At 32.3% G+C, this 27401-nt stretch overlaps 1 protein-coding gene across 14 annotated transcripts in view; it reads right to left on the bottom strand.

Moving 5' to 3' along the window:
• The window catches only part of PPFIA2 (PTPRF interacting protein alpha 2), a 678249-nt gene that overhangs the window by 469800 nt on the left and 181048 nt on the right, over nucleotides 1–27401 (bottom strand). For all 14 annotated transcript variants that reach the window (XM_031938557.1, XM_031938565.1, XM_031938559.1 and 11 more), the window contains exon 3: nucleotides 25164–25217. In XM_031938557.1, the coding sequence (XP_031794417.1) occupies nucleotides 25164–25217 (54 nt within the window). The remainder of the gene's footprint in view (nucleotides 1–25163; nucleotides 25218–27401) is intronic.

Below are 27401 nucleotides of genomic sequence, written 5' to 3'. Positions count from 1 at the left end.
CATAATAATTTAGACTTTTTCTTTGGTATAAGGGGAGGACTGAAAATATTTTACACAGAGTTTCTAAATCACAGAGATGCTGCAGCCATAATCTCCATGATGTGGAAGACATAACTGTATTGTAAAGAGAAAAAAAAAACAAAGGACAATATTCTGCTCCACTTCATTTCAAAATACTGATATTTCAAAAGATTTACCAGAGGAGCAGAGTAACTCCTAGAAAACCTTGCACTATTTTTTAGATCACTAATTTTCTTCCATCCTTTTTCATAGTATCTGTAATTCCCATAATTGATTGCCTAATAGACTAAAATTTATTAACATAATTATCATATACTTAACAGAACAATGTAAAAAATTTTTGGTCACAATTCTTGGCCATCTTTAATGGAGACACATAAGCTATTTTAGGAAGGAGATGAATGGCTTGCAAAATTTGGACTTTATACAATGCATACATAATTCAATTAATTTTAAAAACACTCAGAATGCCTGTGAATTAATAATAGGGGAAATGAAAGAAAATAATATCCAATTTTGAGCATTTAAGATCATAGAAAAAATCATGCCCAAATATGACATTATATCTTAAACAATATATTTATATCCATGAAATGCTCTCTGCATTATCCAAGCTCTGAAAAATATACAATTTCCTTATTCTGAAACCTTTGTATCAGAAATCAGAATTTCTTAACATAATCCGAGTATCAAGCATCCATGACATATCCATTTTTATTTTCCTTAAAAAATTCCAACTCTTGAGACAATCTGAATAACCAAGATATGGATTGAGGACAGCAGAAAGCTTGCATTCCCCCAATTATCTCATTTCTTTTATTTATAGAATAATAATAACAATAATATCTGGCCATTATGTGGTGCTTTAAGTTTTGTGAAATGTTTTACAAATTTCATCTCCTTTTATTCTCTCAATGATCCTGGGAACAGGTACTATTATCTTCTTGTTTTACAGATTAGGAAACCAACATGGGCAGAGATTAAGAGCTTTGACTCTTTAGCAAGTTACTCAAATTCAGATCTTCTTGATTCCAGCACTTTATGTACTGTTCCACCTAGTTGCTTAGAAGGCTAGAAAGAACTTTAAGGGTAATTGAATCTCATCTTCTCATTTTGCACATGAACAAATTAAGAAACATGAGTAATGTAGCATTTGAACACAAGTCTTCTAGGTAATTACAGCATTCTTTTCATTACATCATGACGACTCTCGCTGACTTTTGGAGAATGTTTCCAATGTCTTCCACTGCATTCTAGATCTATTTCCAATCATCCTTGTCTATATCTAGCCATTGGACCCATATGGCTATGGAGGACAACCCTTCTTCATTTAAATCCAATTTGTTTGCATGTCATGGTATCATCTCCCTGATGTCATAGTTAAAGGACAAACAAAAACAACCAAATTTTTACCAACAGAGAGATTCTTGTTAATTTTAAGGCATTACCTCCCAACTCAATTGAAAGGTAACTGATTTTCACAATAATTAGAATATTACCAAAGAAAAATGAGCTGCTTCAGCCCATCTTTGGAGATTTTCAAGAAGTAAAGTGACCATTTTTTAGGAATGATATGATAAGAAATTCCTTTGGGGGGGATGGATTATATAGATGATCATTGAGGTCCCTTCTAGATCTAAAATATTGTGATTCTCTTCAAGTTACCTAAAAAGGAAATATTATTAATTTAATTAAAGGATCATAACTTTAGTGTTAAAAGACTGTAGCGGTCATGAAGACCGGTTTACAGATGAGGAAATTAGGGCCCAGAGAAGTTAAATGACATATAAAAAGTATAACATAAGCTTATAGCTAAGGTCCTTTTTCTACTCCAAAACGAAAACATTATTCACACTATCATTCTGAATTAATAGCCAACTGCACACATGTATCAATTATTTTTTCCCAGATAGTGGGAAAGGAAACACAGATGGATAAGGCAGAGACATAGAACACTGGGTACTAGCCATACAATATTGAGAGGAAGTAGGGGGCCTTGGACATCCACAAGAAAATAAAAAGCAACTGGTAAGCAAAAACAAAATCAAGGGGGAACAGCAACGAAAAATGTAATGTTAACCAAAAGTCAGACGTAACTTCAAGAAACTATATTGATAATGTATATTATTTAGTATATAGCAAGTTTTCACTATTGATTTTTAACATTACTCTGTATTAAAATAGAATTCCCATTTTTATCACAAATAATGTTATTTGACAAAAGAAAGATAAGTTCTACAATCATTTTCTCCATTTGATCTAAGTCTTCTAGAAACATGTGTAAATTCTTGTACTTATGTAAAGAGAAACTCTCTCTTTACCTTTGCACAGGCTACTTTTTGAGTCTGGAATGTTTCTCTTTCTGTCCTTGGCATTCCTGGCTCCATGTAAGAACTCAATTCAAATGCTAACTTGTATACAGTGTTTTTTTAATCTTCTCCCCCAATTCAGAACATCATAAAATCGTGGAATCATACATTCAGAGGCAGAAAGGGTCTTAGATAAATTCAATTGCATCATTTTAGGAGGGGAAGATAAAGTTTGAGAGAGAGATTAGATACATTTTCTCCTATAATAAGGAGCAGAGCTGCAATTTGTTGTCATTCTTAATACAATGATGTTTCTACCATATCTTGTTGTAGTATGTTTCCAACCATACAACCAAAATTCCAATATTTTGTATATTTTGAATTAATTATTTGCATTTAATGCTTTTTTGTAGATTATATGCTTGGGTAGGGAATGCTTCCATCTTTATTTTTATATTCCCAGGCTCTAGTATGGTGTCTGGCAAATGGTAGGGGTTTAATATTTGCTCATTGTGTTAAACTGAACTCAACTGTGGTTAAGTAATTTTCAAACTCATTTTTTATGCCAATACTCTTTCAATATTGTGCTTGTTAACATCCCCCGCATTGCCTATCACTGATCACCTGAGTAATCTTGGGCATATCACCTCACCACTATGGGCCAGAATTGTCTGATTTGTAAAAAGGAGAAAATAGACAATATGACCCCTAAGATCCTTTCTAGTTCTAAGTTTATGATCTATTTATCTATAGTCACTCTTTTCTTTCCTAGGCTAGCTAAACAATCCACAGTAAATGTGATTATTTTTAACAATCACAGCTAAATAAGTTATTCAACTATTCTTTATATTCCATGTTTTCTAAATTCTTCTGCATCCAGGTCATCAGCTCAAGCTCATCACTGTCTTCAAATATGACTCTTGCTGTAAAACTGAATATGATATCCCAAATGTTATCTGGCCGGTACAATTTTTTTTTTTAAAAGGATTATTATTACCCTTGGTCAGAACACTGTAATTCTATTATGACATTGCTTAAAATTTGATTACCATTGTTTGGCAGTCATATCTCACTATTAATAAAACTTTATTCAACTAAATATGACTATATCTTTTTTGGGGGAGGAGAGTGGGTAATACATCAAGTCTTTCTATGTCTCTATGGGTATGTGTGTATTGGGGGAAGTTAGCCTACAGAGAGTACATTTACTCTTGACTCTAATTGTGTAAGGTTTATACATCTTGAACCAATGATATAGTCTTCCTTTGGGGGACATGCTGTGGTAAGGCATTCTTAAAGGATGGGGAAACAGGTTTAGAATTGTAAGCAAAATCTCATCCTTTCTTATACCTGAAGTATAAACATGACCTAATTTCATGCTTGTTATTATCACAGTTACTTCCTGCCTTTTGGTCCCATGTCATTCTCTTTTACTTAGATCTAGCTTCAATGTACAATAATACAAAGTCACTTCATAATCATGCCTTGGAGATGAAGACAGTATTCTCCTTGACATTTCTTTCAATACAAACTGTTCTCCCATAAAAAGTGGCCATTACAAAACCACTTCATCATAAACTGAGACAAGGTATTCTATAGTACTAGAAAGTCTAAGGATATTTTGCAAAACATCAAATAGTCATTGACTTCTGATTTTGTGCTAATATGTTATAATAAACATGACTTCATCCCTCATGCTTTAATGTAAAATACCAGAGCTATGTTTAACCCCAAAATATAAGAAAAAATTGAGGCATCTATTAATTATTATTCAGAAAAACAATGCCTCATACACAGTGAAAATATATAAGTATTTCCAAAGAAGCTTTTGCTGTTTCCATGGCAGTCAAAATGTCTCATACAACTGTGCTTTTACAATCTTAATGATTTATTTTGTAAATATTTTCATATATATGTATTCTCTTTCATGAAAGAATTTAAGGTTCTTGGGGGAAGGGACCATTTCATTTTTATTTTTTAATATCCTACTACTGGCCTAGTGCTCAGAATAGAGCATGTGCTTAAAAGTTCATAGATTTTGAAATTCTGAAACCAAGTCAAGTGAGCAAAGGATCTGGGGACACTCTGCCTTAGTCAGATAAAGTTGTAGCTTGGATCTCGGCAAAATGGTTGATGCCCCAATCTTTCTTATTCCCAAATGAAGACAAGTTGTGGGTAAGGGGATGCTCAAATCAGGAATGTGTAGAAGTGAAAGAGGGGTAGATCCTTGAATGGTGTTATAATGTTAACCTGGAAGTAGGCAAAGAAAAAGAGCATTACAGAGCATAAAACTTGGAAGATTAGTCGATGTGGATTTGCTGTAGGAAACCTTCCCCATGGTATCAGTTAACCAAAGCATCTTAGGCAAACCTCAAGTCCTTTAGTAACAACTCTAATTTCATGAAGTACATTTCAAAAGACTTGTACATCCTACTTTGTTTTCAAGAAACCTTGTGCTCATTAATTATAAATACATGTTTGTTTATAAGCAAAGTCAAATACTGTTTCTCCAAGGTCACTGCCACTAGAGATTTTCTATATCTCCATTGGAAGTCCAATGTTGCAAGATCTTTTTGAATCTCTTCTTCGGCTCATAGATTATTGAAAGAGGTCCTAATCTGGCTGATCTCTTTATACTATCCATAAAAGTTAACTTCTATTGGTAAGTCATTTTGGTATTCCTGAAGGCTATTATTTTATTTCATCAGTTTTGTTATTATAGCATATATAGGGATTGCTCACAATAAAGCATAAGCAAGGACCAGATTTGCTATCCAAGAATTGACTGAAAAGATCCAATCTTTTATATCTGTCCTTCCATGAAAAGTTGCCAAGAAGGCTTGGTCAAAGAATCATGGATGGATTTTGTAAGACCATTTTCAGGGGGAGAAGTTACTTAATGCTTTCAAAATATATCACAATATTCTTGATTATATCTCAACACTTTTCAAAAATATACTTTGCATGGTAGGCATTTAGTTCTGAAATGGGCAGGTGAATGCCACAACAATCTCAGCTCAACACAAATGATTTGTAGCACATGAATTGCCAGATGTTATTCTTTCTAACATTAAGTATATATTTATCTCAGCTGAGTCAAATGCCTTTGTGTACAGGAACATTATCAAAGTTGCCAGAATTTAACCTTCTTTAACCACATCAAGCAAGTAAAAGCAGGCTAAAACCCTTTAAAATCAAATGTCTGGTAGGTCTATTGGGAGGGCCAACAAAACCATTTATAGCATGTTGTACCATATTCAATAATAGAAGTATTTTGTGAAGAATTACCAATAGTGCAAAATTTCAAGGTTTGGTTTATTCCTGATGCTCCCAAAGAAGATACACTATGACTAAGCAATATACCTGTACTCCGTACCCAATACTGTAGCACTGGTCCTGCATTTAAGAAGTAGCGAGTTCAAATATAGCCTCATGCATCAAATATGAGATCTTGGGTGTTTGTTGAACAAATTTCTAAAATAATCAAATAGTGAGAAAATCGGAAGGAAGCTCAGAGATCATCTAGTCATCTGGGAATGGTACCAGAATCCCTCTTTTCAGCTGCCCAGCGAGGGACTACCTACCTTTTAATTGTGTATTTCATGTTAAGGTAAACCCAATAGGGAGTTTATAAGTAACGGGAAGCTTTCTTCCTCTTGACATCAAGGTTAAACTTTTGCAACATCTAGCCAAGACTCCCAGTTCTGAGCTCTGGAACCAAGAAGAAATCAATTTCTTCTTCAAATGATAGTTTTTCAAATACTTTAAGATAGCTACCAAGTGTCTCATAAGAGGGGAAGAACCCATCATTAAGCTCCTATATAAATTAGACCTGTTTTATAGCACTTAATTTTCCTAGTTCACAAAGACACATTTTGGGGCTTGGAGTAATGATTCTAGAAAAGAAAACATTTTTCTTCAGTATTTTAAAATCCTTTGCTCACTTTTTGGATTCTTTTTTGTAAAACACCCAAAAGCATTCTTGAGGCTGTCAGATATCTATCTTATGTTGTTGGTTGGATGTAGACATCTGCTAACTGACAGGCTTTGAGAATTTTGGAGAGGTCTTTTTATTTTGAACCCTGAAACTTGAAGATGTTTTCACATTCAGACTTCATAGTTTTCCTGGTGATCACTCCTAAAACAAACACATTTCATTGCTCATTGATTTTTCTAATAACTTGAGTTAAAGTATAATGGAATGATTTATCCAACATTCCTCAAGGTCACCATTTATGTGTTTACGTCACTTTCCTAGAACTTTTTTCCATGGACCAGAAATTTAACTGAAAAAAACAATCTGATGTTTTGTTTTCTGTTGCTGAGGAAGGATGACTAGGAAAGTCACCTAATAACTTTAAAATACCATTAGAACTTGATTGAGCACTAGATGCTCAATCAAGCATGGAAGAAGGTGAAAATCTCTGTATTGTCACTCTATGTGAAGTAACTAGGTGACAAAATGGTGAAAGCTTTGGGACTGGAGTCCAAAAGATGAATTCAAATTCAGCCTTAGACATTCAACTAGTTGTGTGACCCTAGATAAGTCACAAGTTCTTTCTGTCTCAGTTTTCTCATGAGCAAAATGGGGATAATAATAGCACTTACCTCCAGGGTTGTTGTGAGAATCAAACGCTAAAATACTTAGCATTTTTTAAAGAAAAAAAATACAAACTATCAATAATGAAATGAAAAATATGTTCTAAATTATTAAAAATTAGAGAAATGAAAATTAAAACAACACTGAAATTCTGCCTATATTTTACTGGCAAAGATGACAAAAGAAGAAAATATTAAAAAAATTAGAGAGACTATTTTCACATAGCCATAGAGACACTCTAGAGTGCTCTTGGTGGAATTATGACTTCATCCAACCATTCTGGAATCCAATTTGAAACTATACTAATATCTCTATTGGGTTTATATCCCAAAGAGATCACAAAAAAGGAAAAGGACTCACATGTATAAAAATGTTTCTGGCAGCCATTTTTGTAGTGGAACGCGAACCTGAATGAATGGTCCATCAATTGAGAAATGGCTGAACAAGTTCTGGTATATGAAAATAATGGAATATTATTGTTCTATAAAAAAAAGATGAACATGCTGATTTTAGAAAGGCCTGGAAAGGTTTGCTGAAATCAACAAGCAGAACTAGGAATACATTGTACACAATAACAGCAAGAATGCGATCCAAAGCAATCCCAATAGATTTTGGACAGAAAATGTCCTCTGCATCCAGAAAAAAAAGTAAGGAAACTGAATGTAAATCAATACATGCTATATATTCACTTAAAAAATCATCTCAGGTATTTATTTTCTTTTTTTCCTTCTAACAGCCAAAAATATCAGTATTTACTATCTCAAATCAGACTACAACTACTGATTTAGAATAATTTGTGATTGCTATTTTTGTCCAAGTATATAGTCAAAAACAATAATTTACCTATCAGGTTTGGGTTATAATGATTGGAAAAATAGGCAATAATTTCTTATCTAAATATTATTTAATATATTATCTTTGTGGCACTTAATGTTACTCAAGAAATGTTATCTTTCAGGTCTCAGCTCATTTTACTTATCTCATGAGGTCTATGCATCATATTTGTATTTCCTCCCACATAATTCCCCATACTTTTTTTACAAACAAGTTCCAAATCATGTATTAAAAAATACCTAACACTCAATAACAAAATAAGCTCTATCTCTTCACAAGAATTTGTTTCACCACACTGAGTTTCTCAAATACTCCGTCTGATAGCAAGAAAATGGCTTCCAAAATGTCTCCAAGGCACATTAGTCAAAAGTGAAAGAATATAATGATAGTTTTTGAATAGCTTCCTATACCTACTCTTATCCTAAACACCCACACACACAGAGAACAGAGAGAGAGAGAGAGAGAGAGAGAGAGAGAGAGAGAGAGACAGAGATAGAGACAGAGAGACAGAGAGAGACAGAGAGAGACAGAGACAGACAGAAAGACAGAGAGACAGAGACAGAGAGAGAAAATGAGTTTCCAATATGGCTCATTGTCCTTCTAACACTTAAAAATGTTAAATGTAAAAAACTAAAACAGCCTAAATGTATACTTGTTTTTTTCCCTTCATTATTGAAGAGAACCTTGACATCAGGGAATTCTTTGCATGATAACTAGTTTCTATTTGAGACTAATAATATTTTATCCTGATAAATAAAAAAATAATCATTTTTTAAAAAAGATGTCATGGAGAGTTGGTCAAGATCACAATATTCACAAATTAGAAAGTACTGATCAGAATGGTAACTCAGGTCTTTGGATTCACAGTACAACTCTCTTTTCAGAACATCACCCAACTGCATGTACTTTTCAAATACTTCCTTATCACTGCTATTTCAGTTGGGAGAAAATGAACCAAGCAAGTACAAAAATTCCCTGATCCAGAGCTTCAAATAAAGTATTTGTACAATATGCTCAAAATGGCCTGAATTTTTTTCTCTTTAATCTTTTGAATAGATGTATGGTTCAAATTTCAAATGTCATTTGTTCAAGTATCTTAAATTTGATCAGACAGTTAAATCGAGTCCAACTCTACATGATCCCTTTTTCAGAGGTTTTTTTTTTTTTTGGGGGGGGGGCGGAGGAGCAAAGATACTGGATTGATTTGCCCTTTCCTTCTAAATGAGTAAACTGAGGAAAACAGGATTAAGTGACTTCTCTAGGGTTACATAGCTAATAATTATCTGAGATTGGATTTGAACTCTTGAGGAAGAGTCTTCCTGATTTCAAGATTTTCTGAGCCACCTAGCTGCCCGGCTCATTTTAAACTAGTTTATACTCACCTCTTAAGTCCTTAGACCCTTCAACTATCAGATTAGAGTAATATTTCTACTCCCTGACCCAAAGGAATGTAGTGAAGAATTCACTTTATAAACCTAAATTATAGAAATGTGACTTATTATTGTCATTTCATGGTCAACTCATATTTCCTCTAAGCGGACTCTGCCTTCTACCCACCCTCACTTCTCCAAACAATTCCACAATCCATAGAAAGACAGGGGGGACCAGATGCACTGCATAGGTGAAAGGATGGAATTTGGAATTTCCTTCTAAGAAAAAGAAAGGAAAGAACTTTTATTAGATTCCGAGGCTTTCTCACTAACTGTGCAACATTGGACTAGTCACTTCCTCTCTTTGAACCTCACTTTCCCTAAATGTAAAATGAGAAGGTTAGATTCAATGACTTCTAAAATTACTTCCACTTCTGGTTTTTCTATGGTTCTAATTTCTCAGTAGTTTAATACAGAAGAGCCTATGTCCTCAAACCCTGAGAAAAAAATGCATTTTTTTTGCCTCTCGTTGTATCCTGAGCACTTATACGAGTTCCTGTAATATAGGAAATGCTTAAAAATGCTTGATGACCAACTGACAAGTGGAAAATCAGGTAATATAGCTTAACACATAACTTATTCATATGAATACCAATGAAATACAGACCTATAGCTGTCCTTGTTTTCCACAGAAATAACAATTTTAAAAGCTATTATTTATGTATAAATTTAAAGTTTGCCAACTGCTTTACACTTTTATCTCATCTGATCTTCACAACAACTCTGAGTATTGCTATTCTATCCTCATTTTACAGATACGGAAACTAAGAATGAAGAAACTTGTCTCTTCTCTTTCTAACTTGAAAGCACTAATTCCAAGGCAAGCATTCTCACTTGCTACCACAACATGGTTGAGAACTCCCATGATATAGCAGAAACACCATTGCATCTAGAATCATTCAGTCTGATGTTGAACTCTGCTGATTACTATCCATGTAACCTACTGGTATGTAACTTAGCAGTGTATGAACTTGGACACATCATAAGGGATGGATTCCATGACCTCAAAGTCCCTTGTCACAGTTTCCTCATTTATAAAAAGAGAGGATGAAATTAGATGATTTCAAGTGGAAAGTAAACTTTTGGAAGGCAGACTATTTCCTATTTTCTCTTTGTATAACTATACCCAGCATAGCACTTAACATATGGTAAGCTATTAATAGGGCTTGTTGAATTAAATGGAATTTAAACCTACAAATTAATGGATATCTGTGAATCTATACAAATCATTTTACAATGACTTCTTTGACATATACAATCTGTCTTCTATCTACATCCTTTAAAGTTAGCAATCATAAGCAGCTGTACAAAGGAGATAGGACAATTTTAAACATCATTCAAATGTAAAGTCATTTTGCTTTCTCCTAAAAATCTTCAGTGGCAGTATGGTATTAAATACTAATACAGAAAATAAGTTTTAAATAATTCCATGACCTGTGAAAGATATACTGCAAGAAATAACTGATATAATTAAAGCCATTAACAATGAGCCATAAATTTAACTTTTTTGTTGTTCAGTCATGTCCAACTCTTCATAACTTTATTTGGGAGTTTCTTGGCAAAGATACTGGAATAGTTTCCCATTTCCTTCTTCATCTCAATTTCCAAATGAGGAAACTACGACAAACAAGTTAAATGACTTGCCTAGGATGATGTTTCAGAGGCCTTATTTGAACTGAAGGAAGGCATCTTCCTGATTCCAGACCTGAGACTCTATTCACTATGCCACCTCACTGCCCCTATAATACAGTAGCTATTGTATAAAATCTTTAAAAAATGATTTTACTATCAAAAATCCACTTGTATAAAAAATTAAAACTAACCACATAAACCTAATGTATATATTTATAGATACAAATTTATCAGCATATTTAAGTTGTTTTTGTTATCAGTACTATAAATTTACTTACTAATAACATTCAATTAGTTTGTAATGCATAAGAAAAAATTTGAGTATGATGCAAAAACTATTTTGAAATATAAAATAAAGAATGTAGGATGAATACCTCTAGTTTTTTTGTCTTGAAAATATTTATTCTTCCCTTGATAAGAGAAAAACAATTAATACCTATAATGCCTTTTTTTCCCTCTTGGATATTTAACTAATGATAATTTGTAGCACTAACATGTGGATTAGGAATTAACAATGAATGCTTCAATAACACTTTTCTTTTCCTAGAGTTTTTAAATGTTGAAATCAAACATTTTCTTATCTCAGCTGGATTCACACAGATTCATAAAAGCTAGGTCTTTGATGACGATTTTCAAATACAAAAATATCTCAAATGCCCTGATTCTTGATGTTCTCTCTGTTCATTCTTTTCTGACATCACATACTTAAATATCCTTAGTGGGTAGCATAACTCTTTAATAAAATGCCTCTAAGAGAATTAGTCCAAGCATCATCTCTCTGTAAATCTCTCTGGGTTAGTATAGATCATTCATTTTTCACATGAATCTGGAGGTTAAATTTACCAGTAAAAATACAAAATTCTTCTTGAGGTATCAGAATTAAGTTGACATACTTCAAGAATTATAGCATTTTAAAAGAATCTCTGAAGCTTTTCAAATATCACATATGAAGACTATCCTAGAAGTACACTCTACAATGGCAACTGTCATTAGAATTTGGTTACAAGACATTACTAATAAAAAACTAATAACTATTATCATATTTTCAAAGACTATCAAGCTTTTCTAACATTATCTCTATATCTCTAATATATATCTCTATATATAGAAATAAATACTCCAAGTTAATATATATATATGTACGTACACAATATATGTTATATATAAACAAAATATACGAATATGTGCCACATATACACAAATATATTAATATATGTATATACATGCAATAGCTATTATACATAAGCTTATATATAATTTGTCTGTTCCTTGATCTTTTATAATCATAATTTATTAATTTTTAAGGCTTTAAAAGTTGTTCAATTTTTAACACAGCTATTATTATTCTGTAAATTGTTCTGCTGGTTCTGCTGATTTTTATTCTGTTTAATTAAAACAAGTATTTGGACATGGCTGATGTAGAAATTTGTCTTCCTTGACTCCAGACATTTGGCATCTTAATTGTTTATTGTGTAAGCTAGGTGATGCAGTAGAAGGAATCATGAACTGAGAGTCAAAAACAACTCAGGTCAAACTCGGTCAGGCATCTATTCACTGGTTCTGGACAAGCCACTTAATCTCTCTCAGGATTATTTCCTTCACTTATAAAACTGGGATAAGAAGAGCACCTATCACACAGAATTGTTATGAAGATCAAATAACATGTGTGAAAATTTAAATTTAAAATGCCATATAAATGTTATAATTTTATCATTGTTGTTATTATTCAATTGTTGCAAAAATTTTCTTTTCTGTTTTTTTCTTTACCCAGAAAATAAATACATTTATACAAAAAAATTTAATTATCTTTTTTCCTTTAATATATGAAGCTGAGGTGGAAATAACTGGGTTTTAGGTTTTGCAATATTTTAATGTAGAAGACATCATTAATGGTATGTAAGAACCAGAAAAGAAAATGAACATTTATGAGGAATATGAAAGCATAAGTATACAGATTAAGTACTATAGTCAAATTAATCAGATAGTGTAAGAATCAAAGATCTCTAATATGATACTTAGATCACAAAAGAAAGTAGTAGTAGTAGTAGTAGAGGTGGTGGTGGTGGTGGTGGTAGTAGTAGTAGTAGTAGTAGTGGTAGTAGTAGTAGTAGTAGTAGAAGTAGTAGTAGTAGTAGTAGAAGTAGTAGTAGTAGTAGTATAGAGGTAGTGGTAATAGCAGTAGTAGTAATAAAAGTATATGGCACATAGGCAGTTTTAATAAATATGTATTGATTATTTGAAACTCAAACATTCATTTTATAAAGCTAAGAAATAATAACAGAACAAGTAATATTAAACATACTTCTCAATGATTAAGATTCATTTATGTTAACTTTTTTTTTCAAAAATATTCATCTAGTAAAACTAAGGTATTTTGAGCCCTTGAAAATGTGTACAGTATATACACATGGTCCAAAGTTTCTCAGAAAAGAGATTATGCTGTTAGAAAAATTTGGGTTCCAATTGTCTATAAAAGAGCCAAAGTTGCCAATGGCCTCTCTCCAAGTTCCAATAGGAAGAGAGAGAGGTTAAGGTAATATCTAAGATATATGTTAAGATAGGATGTGAAAAGATCTCTGTTGGGAGATATTATGCTAGTACTAGTGATTAATAGTATCATTGATTGATGCCTGGAAGGGATCTTGGAGGCTAATGCATTCAATCCATTTCCTCATATTTTACAGCTAAAAAAGTGAGGCTTACCAAGGTAAATACCTTGCCCAAATTCATTCTGATAGCAGTGGAAGTCAGATTTCAAGCCAAATTATCTGATCTTACAGCCAGTGTTCTTCTCACCACACATTGCAGTGGCAAGTAAAGAAATCCCAAATGCCATAAAGTGCCATCCTATTTTCCCTCCCCTTTTAAGTCTTACATTATTTCTCTACCCTCTCTCCTAGTCCCTCCTTTTCTCCTTCTTCCTCCTCAAGTTTCTCAGCTTTCTTCTCTGTATCTTAATCAAATAAAATAAATAATAAAGGTGTGTGTGTGTGTGTGTGTGTGTGTGTGTGTGTGTGTGTAGATAAGCAAAACTGATAAATTAGACAGGGGAAAAATCTAAACAAAGTCACAATGGCAATTGTTCAAGGAAATATTTTAAAAGAGTTAGAGCAGTTAAAAAAAATTATAGGGAAACAAGAGGTCTCACTCTGGAGAAAGGGAAAAAAAAGTCCAAGTTGGTCAGTCGTGGTAAATGGGCTATCCCTAGGCCAAGGTCAATCTTGCTTTTGAAGAAAAATTGGACATTCCTAAAAGATCTACCTAGACATCTATAAGAGATCCTTCCTTTGGTACCCAGAAACTGGGGAAAAGGTATACCTTAATACATTGCAGATATGAAACATCTTGGTGATCTTACAAGAAGCAAAGTTAGCAATACCAAATTTAGTATTCAAGACTGAAAAAATTGAATAGAATTAAACCTGAATTTCAGAATTCAGTTCAATTCACAACAATAGTTACAAAATACACAATTAAAAAAAGCAGTATTGGGGGGGGGGGCTTATATGTTGATTCCAAAGAAGGTAACTATATCCCATATGGATCTACTATTAGCAGTATATGAAGCTGTTTAGATTATGGATATGTCTCAGAAAAACATTTTCTTTCTGTCTCTCTGTTTCTGTTTCTTTGTCTCTATCTCTCTCTGCCTCTGTCTCTCTGTCTCCACACACACATATACACAAATACACACTTATATTTTAAATGATTAAGATTTAGAGGAGAAAGTTTAGAAGGTGAAAGAGGAAGAAGGAAAAAGAGAGAGACTAGAGAAGAAAGAATATGGGACTAAAAGGAGGAGAAAAAATAAGATAGATGGGCAGAATGAAGTCACAGAAGATGCAAAAAAGAGGAAGAGCAAGAAGAAGGGGAAGAGAAAAAGAAGAGGAAGGGAAGATCAGAAATGATAGCAATTTTTAAATCACAATTTTTTTTGAAATGTGAATAAAAAATTTAAAAGCATACATTTTTATTATTCATAATGTTACATTGCCTTTATATTGCTCAAGGGAAGTTTTGAGATTTAATACTGTTGCTATTATGAAAGTCAATTCAATGCTTTTAATAAAGTCTGGATTTAATGTATGTTCACCTATTATTTTCTCAAGTGCTACCCTCATAAGATGGCCTACAACATAATACAATATAAAAATTGTCACCTTTTAGGAAAAAATGCCATTTCAGTATTTGAATTCTACTCATATTTTACACATGTTGTCAAGTAAAATGTTACAGAACAAAAAAAATAAAATAAAATTGTTATATAAGAATAAAAAGGTATCGAGGAATAAGGATTATACCTGAAGAACAAATTTTATCCAAGTAAGAGCAAGAAAGATTCACTACACAGGCTATACCAAATTTAGAAATGGGCTGTGTTCCAAATGCTGATTTGAAAAATGAATGTCAGGACATATTTTAATATAGAAATAATATTAGAAAGAATAGTTAAGTTCCTTGACCAGCAACTGAAGGCTATTTACACAGTATAATGCGCCTGAAATTGAATGCCAATTGTTTCACAGATTGCAACCACAACTGTTTATAATAATAATGTTTCTAAACAAAATTGCATCCAACCTTCAAGCTTTGAACGCCAGAAAAATTCTAATCCAGTTTAAATGCTGATACAGCAGAGCAAGGGGGAATTCTATCTTCTATTTTGCTACCTGACAAAAAATTGACCTAAATATGTCTTTGGCTTCAAATCATTGAAAGTAAATACCAATCATGGTCATGGGGAACAGGGAGGCAAAGAGGTGACTGTCTAGCAGGACCCAAAACTTCAAAGGAGAGGGGACAAAAGAATAAATTGATGGCAAAATAGAGTTCAGACTATTGGACTGATAGATTAGGAAAATGAAGAGGAAGGAATGAGAACTAGAGCTGTTATTTAAAGTTAAAGTAAAAACGAAGAAGTGAAATGAGAAGGAAAATAAAGTCTGGATACTTAATGGAGCATGGCAGTGGGGTAGGGTTTTTTTTTTCCCTCTTCCTTTTCATGAATGCTATTTGCTTGGACAAAATACAAAGCACTCATGGATAGTGGAAAACCAGGGGGGAATAACACGAGTTAATTATATTTGGATGAAGATTAATAGAGACAGAAACAAAAATGAAAACTATTTACAATATATAATGCAGACCAACCAAAAATAAGGAAATAGAGAAGGAATTCAGAAAAGATATCCTAAAACAAATTTGTCATAGGAACAAGACACAGGCATTCTGAGAGATTTACTTCAATTACCCGGATATCTATTGGAGCTTTCTTCCTTTGCAAAGCAGAGAAGATAATATTTTCAGCCTTGCCTTAATGATGATTTCATCATTCAAAAGATGGAGAAATTATTGAATAAAGATTCAATTCTGGATAAAATTTGCATCAACAAGCAGCAACTGGATGATGGAACAGAAATGCAGGAGGGATGTTTTTCATTCCAAACATCATTGGAAAAGGAATAATACAACTAAAAGCTATCTAGAAACACTGGAAAGGACATAGAAAAGATGCCTACAATATCACTGCTATTCTTTTCATAGTTCTCTTTTCTATAACATGCTAGAGCAGCAAGTAAAATTCTTCCATTTTCTCCTTTAAATTTTCTTCCCTTTTTGACAATTAGATGATGCTCTGCATTTCTTTTCTTTTTTGAAAGTAGATATTTTACTTATTTCATTAAATATTTCCCAATTACTTGTAAAAAAAATTAACATTCTTCTTTAAATTTTGGATTTCAAATTGTCTCCCTCACTTCTCTCCTATGTCCTCTTTGAGAAGACAATTTCATTTCACTTATACGTATAAAGTCCTGCAAAGCATATTTCCATATTTCCATATTAGTCATGTTGTAAAAGAAAATAAAACAATAAAAAGAAAGAAAAAAGGTACGTTTCATATTTTTATAAGTATACATCCATTTTACATAGATTGTCAAATTTGTTAGCATATAATTGGGCAAAATAACTACATTGCTTTAAATTCCTCTTCATTGTGATGCATTCACCCTTTTCATTTTGGATAGTAATAATTTAGTTTTCTTTTTTTTTTTTAAATCAAATTAACCAACAGTTTGTCTACTGGTGCTTCTCTCCCCCCCATAAAACCAGCTGTCAATTTTATTTATTAGTTCAATGGTCTTTCTGCTTTTAACTTTATTAATCTCTCCTTTAATTTTCAGGATTTTATTTTTTGGGTTTAATTGGAGATTTTAAATTTCTACTTTTCCTGGTTTCTTTTAGTTGTGTGTCCAGAAAAAGCTACTTGATCTTTCTCTCATTTATTTATGTACACATCAAGAGACAACTATGAATGTTAATAGAATGAATTCCCTCATAAAACAGAAGAATGTAGCAGAATGGATTAGAAATTAGAATTCAGTAATATGTTAACAAAAGAGAAACAGAGACAAACAGAATTAAAAATAACTGGAACAGCTAAAGTTAAAATGGAAAAAAATAGCATTCATGATTTAAAAGCCAAAACTTAAATAAATCTAATGAAAAGTAACAAGCAAAGGAAACTGCATTTTGATAAAAAAGAACCAAAGAAAATAAAGTATTATCAATACTCAACATATATGTGCCAAATGACATAGCATACAAATTCTGAAAGGAAAAGTTAAATAAATTACAGGAGAAAATAGACAGCAAAAATTACTGGAGGACTTTAAGTTTACACTCTCAGGGATAAATGTATTTAACTATTAAAAAAAAGAAGTCAAGGAAATGAATAGATTCTTTTAAAAAGTTAAATATAATAGACTTTTGGGAAAAACTGAATAGGAAGAAAAAGGAGTATACTTTTTCTCTGTAGTACTTGGAACTTTAACCCCCCCTAAAAAAAAAAATGACCATCTGTCAGGGCATTAAAAACCTTACAACCAAATGCAAAAAAGCAGAAATATTAAATGCATCTCTTTCATACCATAATTCAATAATAATTACCTTTAATATACATTTATAGAAGGAAAGATTAAAAGTTAATTGGAAACAAAATAATCTAATCCTAATGAATGAGGGGGTCAAAGAACAAATCATAAAAACAATCAATTATTTCACTAAAGATAATGACAACAATGAGACAATGTACCAAAATTTATGGGAGTCAGCCAAAGTAGTACTTAGGGGACAATTTATATCTCTTAATACTCCTGTGTTCTGACAGGAAAAGATACAATCCTACTCAGCTCCCCTATCACCTCCTTCTCAGAGGTTGGCTGGTCTGAAAATACAAGCAATGTGCTTTAGGTCACATTGATTTGTAATCTAATTTTATCCTCTTTGAAAAACTGTTTATGGCTTTTTAATTTGCTGCTAAAAAATCTGGCAGAGAACAAGGACACAGTTTTAAAAACTATCAATACTGTTATTAAGCTGCATGTTTAGCTGTCTGTATGTTTAAGATTTCTTGTTAAGAATTACAATTTTGAGCTACAAAAGTATTTAATGTTATTTCCACTAAATGAGAAACATCTTCCCAAGTCTATGTTCGTGTAAGTATTTATTATATTATATTTTATTTATTATATTAATGCTGATTATATGCCACCATCACATCTGCAGGTAAATTTTATTTATTGAGATCCTGTCTACCACTGACTCTGCTTTCACTGGCTTTAAAAGATTCCCAGAACTGCTGCTTGAGAATATCAGTTGCCTTTCCAAAAAAACCTTCATTGGAGCAGTGTTTATAATAGGGAATATAATGTAGCCTATTGTGTGACCAAACTTAAAGGTTTCTCATATAATTATAAAGGAATGATTTATATATGATTTATGCATATATATATATATATATATATATATATATATATATATATGGTTTGGATTACAGAATTTCTAAGGTTCTTTTCAGCACTAAATCTATGAATCCTCCATTTCCTCCATTCTTAATTTTGTGTCTGGATTTTAAATTCTATCCCTTCAAAGCAGGAGTTACTTAGAGCTAACCTGTGATTCTGAACCTTATTTGAATTCATTAAAGACTGCTTGATGGCAGATTACTATCCAACTTGGCAAACAGTTGGTCCTACTCTGCTTGCTTGGTTTCTTCTATGAATGACTCCTTGCCTTTTTTTTTTTTACTTTGATTAACTGTAATTCTTTATTGTTTAGTTTATTCAGAAATGCACCTATTTTCCATTTCTCCTTCCTGATATAAAGTGGAATATTATATCATTCAAAAATTATATGTTGTTTCATAAAGATACAATGCCTATGAAATGAATTGTGAAATAATTACCTGAATATTACAGGTAAGATGTGGAGGTTCAAAAGTTAAGGAACTTTCTCAATGATACACACTTTATTAGTGGAACTCAGAACTAATAATAATCTTACCAGGTCTTCTGGCTCAGGTATTTGAATAATAAGCTACATTCTTTTCCCTAAATTCTACTATCAAGATTTGTGAGAACATCAGTATGGGAAACTTCTATTATATTGGAAACTCTCTTCACCTATTCATTTTGCTAATTCATATATAACTTACAATCTCAGTGTTCTTCCTGGACATTAAAAAAGATAAAAACCTTACATAGCATCACATAGTTTATATAAGAGTCAGGACTTGACCTAAATCTTGAATTCACGGCCACATCTCACTGTCTCCCCCTATTACTGTATAATTCTTGCATTCTGTGACAATACTCTTCAGCAAAATTACAGTTTTTGGTTTAGGTGTCTGTTAATGCTGAAATTTCTACCATATGCTCTAGATCCATTATGATTAAGTCGCTGGGTTTAACACTACTCTTTCATAAAGTGACTCCTAGTCTCCTACTTTTGTTTTTTACATGATTAGACCTATAATGTAAATGCAGTCTCCTCCTGATAACAACCACCTGGCTTGGCCTTCATTAAAAACCTATTCTTTGTACCATCATTGACTGCATCCCTTATTCACATGCAGACTGAATTGTGTGTAAATTGTTCTTAATTAAAAGTTCTTCCACATCCCAGTTTTAGGTCTACTTTTGACAAACTTTATCCCTGGAAAAATCCAATTTGTACTCTTGCTCCCTTAATTAGATTCCTAGATACCAGTTAGCTTAGTGTCACTCAAACAGAAATAACTGCCTTTGGGGTGGGGAAGATCTAAAATAAATGTTTTATAGGCTAGAACAGGTGCTGACATTAAGAAAATGTACAAATCCATGAACACTTGTAAATTTCTTCTCAAAATTTTTGTTTTCCTTCATTTAGATTAAGCTTTCGAAATGATGTTATTCTTTTAGTTCACCAAGTGTCTTGGAGCAAAATTTGATTATAACCAAAGAGAAAATTAGCTAATTGGAGCATCTGGTTTCATGAAGAAAATGGAGCTTTTAAATGATTGTTTTTAATTTTGTTTATAATTAAAATGTGATCTATACTAATACCACTAGAGGAAGTTCTTATAACATGCAGCTCACAAGACCCTTGGTGTACCAAAATATAATTTAAATATTCTTTGTAAATATGATATATACTTCTCCTGCCTATATTCTATATGAGGTAGCTGATATCTGAAAAAACCCTCAAGAAAAATCAGGCTTTTTCTTAAACCAACATGGATAAGCCTCTCAGATTTTCTGATTTTTAATCTTGTGAGGATTAAAAGCCTTAACCACCACTGTGTGGTCAAGAGATGCCAAGAGGACTATTTTATCATTTGATCACAGGACATTGTCCTTAAATACATCAAAAAGTTCCATGCTACAATGTTCATTGTATAAAGAGAAAAATGAGGTAAAGATGGAAAGGAAAAAAAAATGTGGGGTACATCAAAGCAAAACTAATTACCAGGGCTTTCCCAAAGTAAAAATAAACTATTCTAAATTTTCCCTTCACTAGAAGGTTGACATGTAAAGTTTAGATGTATTACAGAAGAATTTGTATTCAGATGTAAATTGAAACACCTGACTACTGAGATTCCTCCCAACCCTGAGATTTTGGAAGTCTTTCCAACAATAGGAATTAGAACCCATATATTCATCTTCATCTGATGTGATACTAGCTGAGCCTTCCTGTATATCCTCCACAGGAAGTCCAAAATATATGTTTAGTACTTTGTTCTGAGGGAGTACTTCTCTCAGTATCTCCTTTTCTCCTAACATATCATGGATACCAAAGCAAGTACAGAATTGATGTTATCCTTTCTTTCAAATTAAAATAATGGGGAAAATCTAGAGATTTTTGAATTTTTTTAAGGGAAAAAAACCTTTTACAATACAGGGGAATATTTTTCTTTAGGTGTCCCTTTCCTTCTCCCCAATCAGCTCAAAGTTGGAGTTTCTAAACATACTAGGAAACCTTGCACTTTTATTTGCTACCCTGATAAATCTCTAGTTTCAACCAAAAAATATTTTCTTCTTCATTTCATCTCCTTAAAAACTGAAATTGTTTCAAATTGCAGTTGATAGCATGGATATGATACTTTTTTGCATGTGTGTTTCTCTTATGCTACTGAATTTTGGATAAGAAGCTCTTTTGTTTTAAAAAAGTGAAAAAAAATCATATTAAACCACCTAAAATCAGGGTGAATCATAGAAACAAATTCAATAGCCTTTCAGAATTCACTAGAAAACTGCATTCACAATGGAGGAATGAAAGTCATTTCCTAATGAAATCTCTAAACTGACAAGCAACTGTACACCTTTTATAATTTCAAATGATAAGAACTTGGCTATTACAACTCCTTTTTTTTGTTGTTGTTGCTATTATGTCTTCCAAGCAGTAAAATCTACAATTTCATTTACACTTTAGAAACATCATGGTATCTATTTAAATAAGTTCCCATTATTCTAGAGGAGTTACTGTTCCATGTCTATGCATCTTTGTAAGAGACTATTCAGAATTCTGTACTTTATGTGCTGTGGTCAATGAATGAATAATCATGGGACCTTGAATTTCATTTTGATTAAAATGCCATAATCAAGTGCTTCTGGTAGTAGGCTTTAACACTGCCATGAAGATCATGGACCTCAGACCGAAAAAATAAAATAACATAGAATGGCTAACTTAACAGCAAATGTTCTTAAAGACAATGAATAAAATGCAAGACTTCACACTGATTGTTTTTATGTATCATTTAATAACATTTTCTGTTTTTATTTTCCAATAGAAGGTACTTACTTTCTTTGGAGAGAGATAGAGGATCTCTTGAAACCTCATATCAAACTCCGTAGTTAAAAAAAGTGGGGACAAGTGGAACAAAGAAATTGAATAAAACCATTTAGCTCTAAAAGAACACTTCAAAAATTCAGATTAGATGGAAGAAATATAAAGTCAATTACCTGTTACCAAAGTAGCTCATTTGCAATCCGAGAATAAAGAGTTAAATTCTTATATAATATAAACTCTTTTGAGTATTTCCCTGGTACCCAGCACATAGCAGGCACTTAATAAGTGCTTTTTTATTTTTGAATTAAAATTGAAAATTATTGAATTAAAAGGTCTGCAGAATCCATAGGACTTTCTTCAGCAAATATTTTAGTATTAGGGATGTTATGTTAATTTTTATTTTTCACCTAACTGCAAATGTAATGTAAATTAGCTTACCAGGTGCTTTTTTGAGAAAAGGCTTTTAATAATAAGATAGATGGAAAAAGAAGAGAGAAACAAGATCCGGAGGAGGTACAAGGAGCTGCCTACAGTATGTAATTAGTTAATATTTTCCAAATTGATCTATCAAATAACATTTTTAAGCACTAACTATAAAATGGAAACTTACTGGATGCTAGGGACACAAACACAAAACAAAGTTACAGTGGCTACTGGCAAGAAATTTATATTCGACTGGGGAGAGGCAGCACACATAAGATAAATATATACACCATTCCTGTTGAATTAAAGGTAGTTCATTCATACAAAGAGTGAATATATTCCTTTATTTCTACAGGATTAACACTTTACTTGCTTGCAATTAACTCTATGAATCTATGAATATGAATAACTTGCAAATCACTCTATGTTGAATTTTTTTCCTAGGGATAAATAAAAAGAATCTCTAATTTTTAGCTAAAGTCATAAAGTCAATTTAGCTAAACCCATTCATCTCCATTTTCTTTATTCATTTCTCTCTCTCTTCAAGTCATGAGCTGAAGCAGATCCTACCCAATTACTAATTATCACAAGAGATTTAAACTACTCTGTCTCTGACCTGGGCCAGTTTGCCCTTCTTGGGTACCACCATATTGCTTTTTAATGTAGACTCTATATTGGCTTTAACTACTGCAGCTCAAATGCCAGAGGTTTAATGATCTGCCAGACTCAGCCTCCTTCACCTATAATAGGAACTATAGGTGTATATTATAACACTCATCCTTTTCTCTCTTCTTAAATCTTTATAATTTTGTCTCTGTTCTTATTACTGAACTGAAACTGTTGTCAATGATTTCTCAATGATCAAATTCAATAAATTATCTTAATGCTCATCATTTTTTTTTCATATTTCTTTAGCGTTTGATACTCCTGCTGGCTATTTCCTGTCCTCCAGGTTTTCATGACTCAGCTCTCTTCTCTTTTTCCTCCTACACATCCACCACCTTCTCCATCTCCTCTCCTACATCTTCATATTGTCACCCTACTAAATGTGGTTATCTTCCAACCCTCTTCTTTTTCCACTTTCACTTGTAGATTTCATCTCTTTTCATGCCTTTAATGATCATTCCCATCAAGATGATTCCCAGATCCACATATCCATTTCTAGCTTTTCTCCCAAGATAGTATGCTACATGTCATCATTTGCCTTGAACACATTAACATTTGGATGTCCTAGAGATATCCAACAGTCAACATGTCTAAAACTAAACCTTCCCTCTCTCCAATTTTCCTATTGCTAGAAAAAACAATATCATGCTCAAAGTCACAAAGGCTCTCTCAAACTTGGTATCACCTTAAATTGCTCCTTCTCAGTCAGTGAATCCAATCCACTGTCAAGTCTTGGCATTTCTACCCACCAGCTATTAATGCCTTACCCTTTCAAAGTGCATTCTATTTATTGAATACATCATATATGCACCTACTTATTTTTATTTGTGTCCTTCTTTTTAAAATGTGTGCTTCTTGAGAGCATTTTGATCTTCCTTTTTATGCTCAGGGCTTAATATAATGCCTGACAAAAAGTAAATTCCTACTGATCACATGGTAAAATGTTCTCTGAGTCAAAAAGCTTTGATTGGTGTCAATGAAATCACACCATACTGAAAGCCACTTGTCATTTCTTTTAGATAAGATATCCTTGAATGTAACAGTATAATAAATATTTTCAGTGATTATGATATGTGACCCTCAACGGTCTCAGTAGCCTCACCTATATTTCCCACAATCATCTCCTAGTATTCTTGACAGACTAAGTCTTAGAAAATCAATGAAAGTATCTTCCCACATCAAAAATAAGCAAGCAAAAAAAATTTCTCATACAAATCAAGTTAAAAATCAACATAGTATATCCATCAACTCTCCCCTCTTCGGAATTACTTTCTGGAACATTTCATAGGAACTTGAAAGAAGTATAGCATTCCAGACAAGTTAATGTGCTGATTTGTTAACCATGTGATTGAAGCTTGAAATCTTGATATATATATATATATATATATATATATATATATATATATATAAGATGTCTACAAAATTATAAAATTGCCCTAATAGTCTTTTCTATAACATGGCTCATAGATTCAGTCACATTATAACATGTGTACACCTTGTAGTTAGTTTTATCTTCTTAATTTTGTCACAAAAATAATTTAAAAGATTTTCCCCCCATATTGTGTTATTTTAATTAATATTCTATGGAAATTGATGTGACCATTGAGGAGACTAAGGTGTACATATGCTGAATCATTAACATTTCCTCAAAGCCATCAAAAGATCTAATTGTGTCATTCTCAAAGCTTTTAATGAAAAACAAGTACACCATTTTGAATACCACATAATTTCTAGGTGTCCATCAAACTTATTTCAACTGAAATCAACATTCATTTCTGAAGCAACAATCCCTTAATCTTATTGTATCATATTAGACTCATATTAAAGAAAAACACATTTTATTTATTCTAAAGTCATGACAAAATTTCCACGTCTGAGGGAAAAGTTTAAGTGTTTAAATAACACAAGCTAGAAATGGAAATAAATCCCAATTTTGATAGCCTGACATTTTACAAGACTAAATTTTTTTTTCATCTCAAAGCAGTTTCTATTTTTTCTCTTTATACAGTTATGTCACCCTCCAAAATTATATATCCATGGCAAATAGCATGCAGCTAATTATCATACTGGAAAGACTGTTGTACACATCATTTCACTCAGTAGTAATTAAGACTAATGTGTTGGATAGATAGTTGTACTTACCGGTGGATCAGCTCCCTTAGAACCAGCCAGTCCTCCTGTTAGGGATTCAATATCCTGAAAAAGGAGAGAGACATTGATTGTAAAACAATTCAGAACAGGACAAATTTCTCAAACCTATTTATTATTTGCTTAAAGTTTCACTATATGAATAAATATGTTGATATTTCTCTCCACAAGATAAAAGCAGACTGGACAAGCAGAGATATGCAAATAGTATCCAAAGGGTGAGCAATTTTTAAAAATGTTTCTCATTAAAACATTTACTAATATAGAGAAGTGGTACAGCTTTGAAAAAGAGTACTGATCAATTCAAGAACCATGTAAGACAAGAGAAAGACTACAAATAGGAATGGAGTTCTTAACTTTCAATGTAAAGAATTTCATGATATAACTGACTTTAAAATAAGATGAGATTTCACACATTTTAACAATTTTCATTATACAGGCAAAAGCAAAAAAGATAATGCTTTTTGGATATTTCCTGGTCCAATCAAATGTCATCATGTTTTATGAACCCCCTTTCCTTTTTTTAAATAATAGCTTTTTATTTTCAAAATAACATACATCAATGATTTTCAAAATTCACCTTTGCAAAACTGTGGTTTTTTCTTCCCTTCCCCCTACCCTCTCCCCTAGATGGCAAGTAGCCCAGTATATTAAGCATGTGCAAATTTTCTATACATATCATACATATATACATGGTGCATAAGAAAAATCGGATCAAAGAGGAAAAAAAAATGAGAATGAAAACAAAATGTAATAAACAGCAATAAAAAAGGTGAAAATAGTATGTTGTGATTCACACTCAGACTCTACAATCCTGTCTCTGGGTGCAGATGGCTCTCTTCATCACAAAACTATTGGAACTGGCCTGAATCATCATATAATCTTGTTGTTGCTATGTACAATGTTCTCCTAATTCTACTCTTTTCATTTTGCATGATTTCATATAAATCTCTCAAGGCCTCTTTGAAATCATCCTGCTGATTGTTTCTCATAAAACAATTATATTCCATAACATTTATATACCATAACTTATTCAGCCATTCTCCAACTGATAGGCATCTAATCAGTTTCCAGTTTCTTGCCACTACAAAAAGGACTGCTACAAACATTTTTTGCATACATAGGTCCTTTTCCCTTCTTTATGATCTTACTGACATAGTCAATTATGCTAATAGTTTTCCTAATATTGAGCCAGCTCTGCATTTCTGGTATAAATCCCACTTGATCAAAGTGTATTATCCCGGTGATTAATTGCTGTAATTTCTTTGCTAACATTTTATTCAAGATTTTTGCATCGATATTTGTTAAAGAGATTGGTCTAAAATTTTCTTTCTCTGTTTTGACCCTACTTGGCTTAGGTATCAACACCATATCTGTGTCATTAAAGGAATGTAATAGAACTCATTCTTTCCTTATTTTTCTAAATAATTTGCATAGTATTAGAATTAATTGTTATTTAAATGTTTGGTACAATTCACTTGTAAATACATCTGGCCCTGAAGATTTTTTCTTAGGGAGTTCATTAATAGCTTGTTCAATTTCTTTTTCTAATATGGGACCATTAATGTAATTTATTTCCTCCTCGGTTAATTGGGACTATCTATAATTTTTTGGAAATATCCATCCATTTCATTTAGAATATCAGATATATTGACTTACAGTTGGCAAAATGACTCCTAATTATTGCCTTAATTGCCTCTTCATTGGTGGAAAGTTCCCCTTTTTTATTTTTGATACTGGCAATTTGATTTTCTTCTTTCCCTTTTCTAATCAAATTAATTAAAGGTATATTTATTTTGTTGTTTTTTCATAAAACAAATACTTAGCTTTGTTTATTAATCAGTAGTTTTCATGCACATACAGGTCCCTTTCCCTTCTTTATAATCTCTTTGGGATATAATCCCAGTAGTAACACTGCTGGATCAAAGGGTATGCACAGTTTGATAACTTTTTGAGCATAGTTCCAAACTACTCTCCAAAATGGTTGGATTCGTTCACAACTCCACCAACAATGAATCAATGTCCCAGTTTTCCCACATCCCCTCCAACAATCATCATTATTTTTTCCTGTCATCTTAGCCAATCTGACAGGTGTGTAGTGGTATCTTAGAGTTGTCTTAATTTGCATTTCTCTGATTAATAATGACTTGGAGCATCTTTTCATATGACTAGAAATAGTTTCAATTTCTTCATCTGAGAATTGTCTGTTCATATCCTTTGACCATTTTCAAT

This window comes from Sarcophilus harrisii, chromosome 5 (assembly GCF_902635505.1).
Source record: "Sarcophilus harrisii chromosome 5, mSarHar1.11, whole genome shotgun sequence".
Taxonomy (NCBI): Eukaryota; Metazoa; Chordata; class Mammalia; order Dasyuromorphia; family Dasyuridae; genus Sarcophilus; species Sarcophilus harrisii.
The sequence above is the reverse complement of the archived record's forward strand: the minus strand, read 5'-3'. Positions and strand labels throughout refer to the sequence as shown.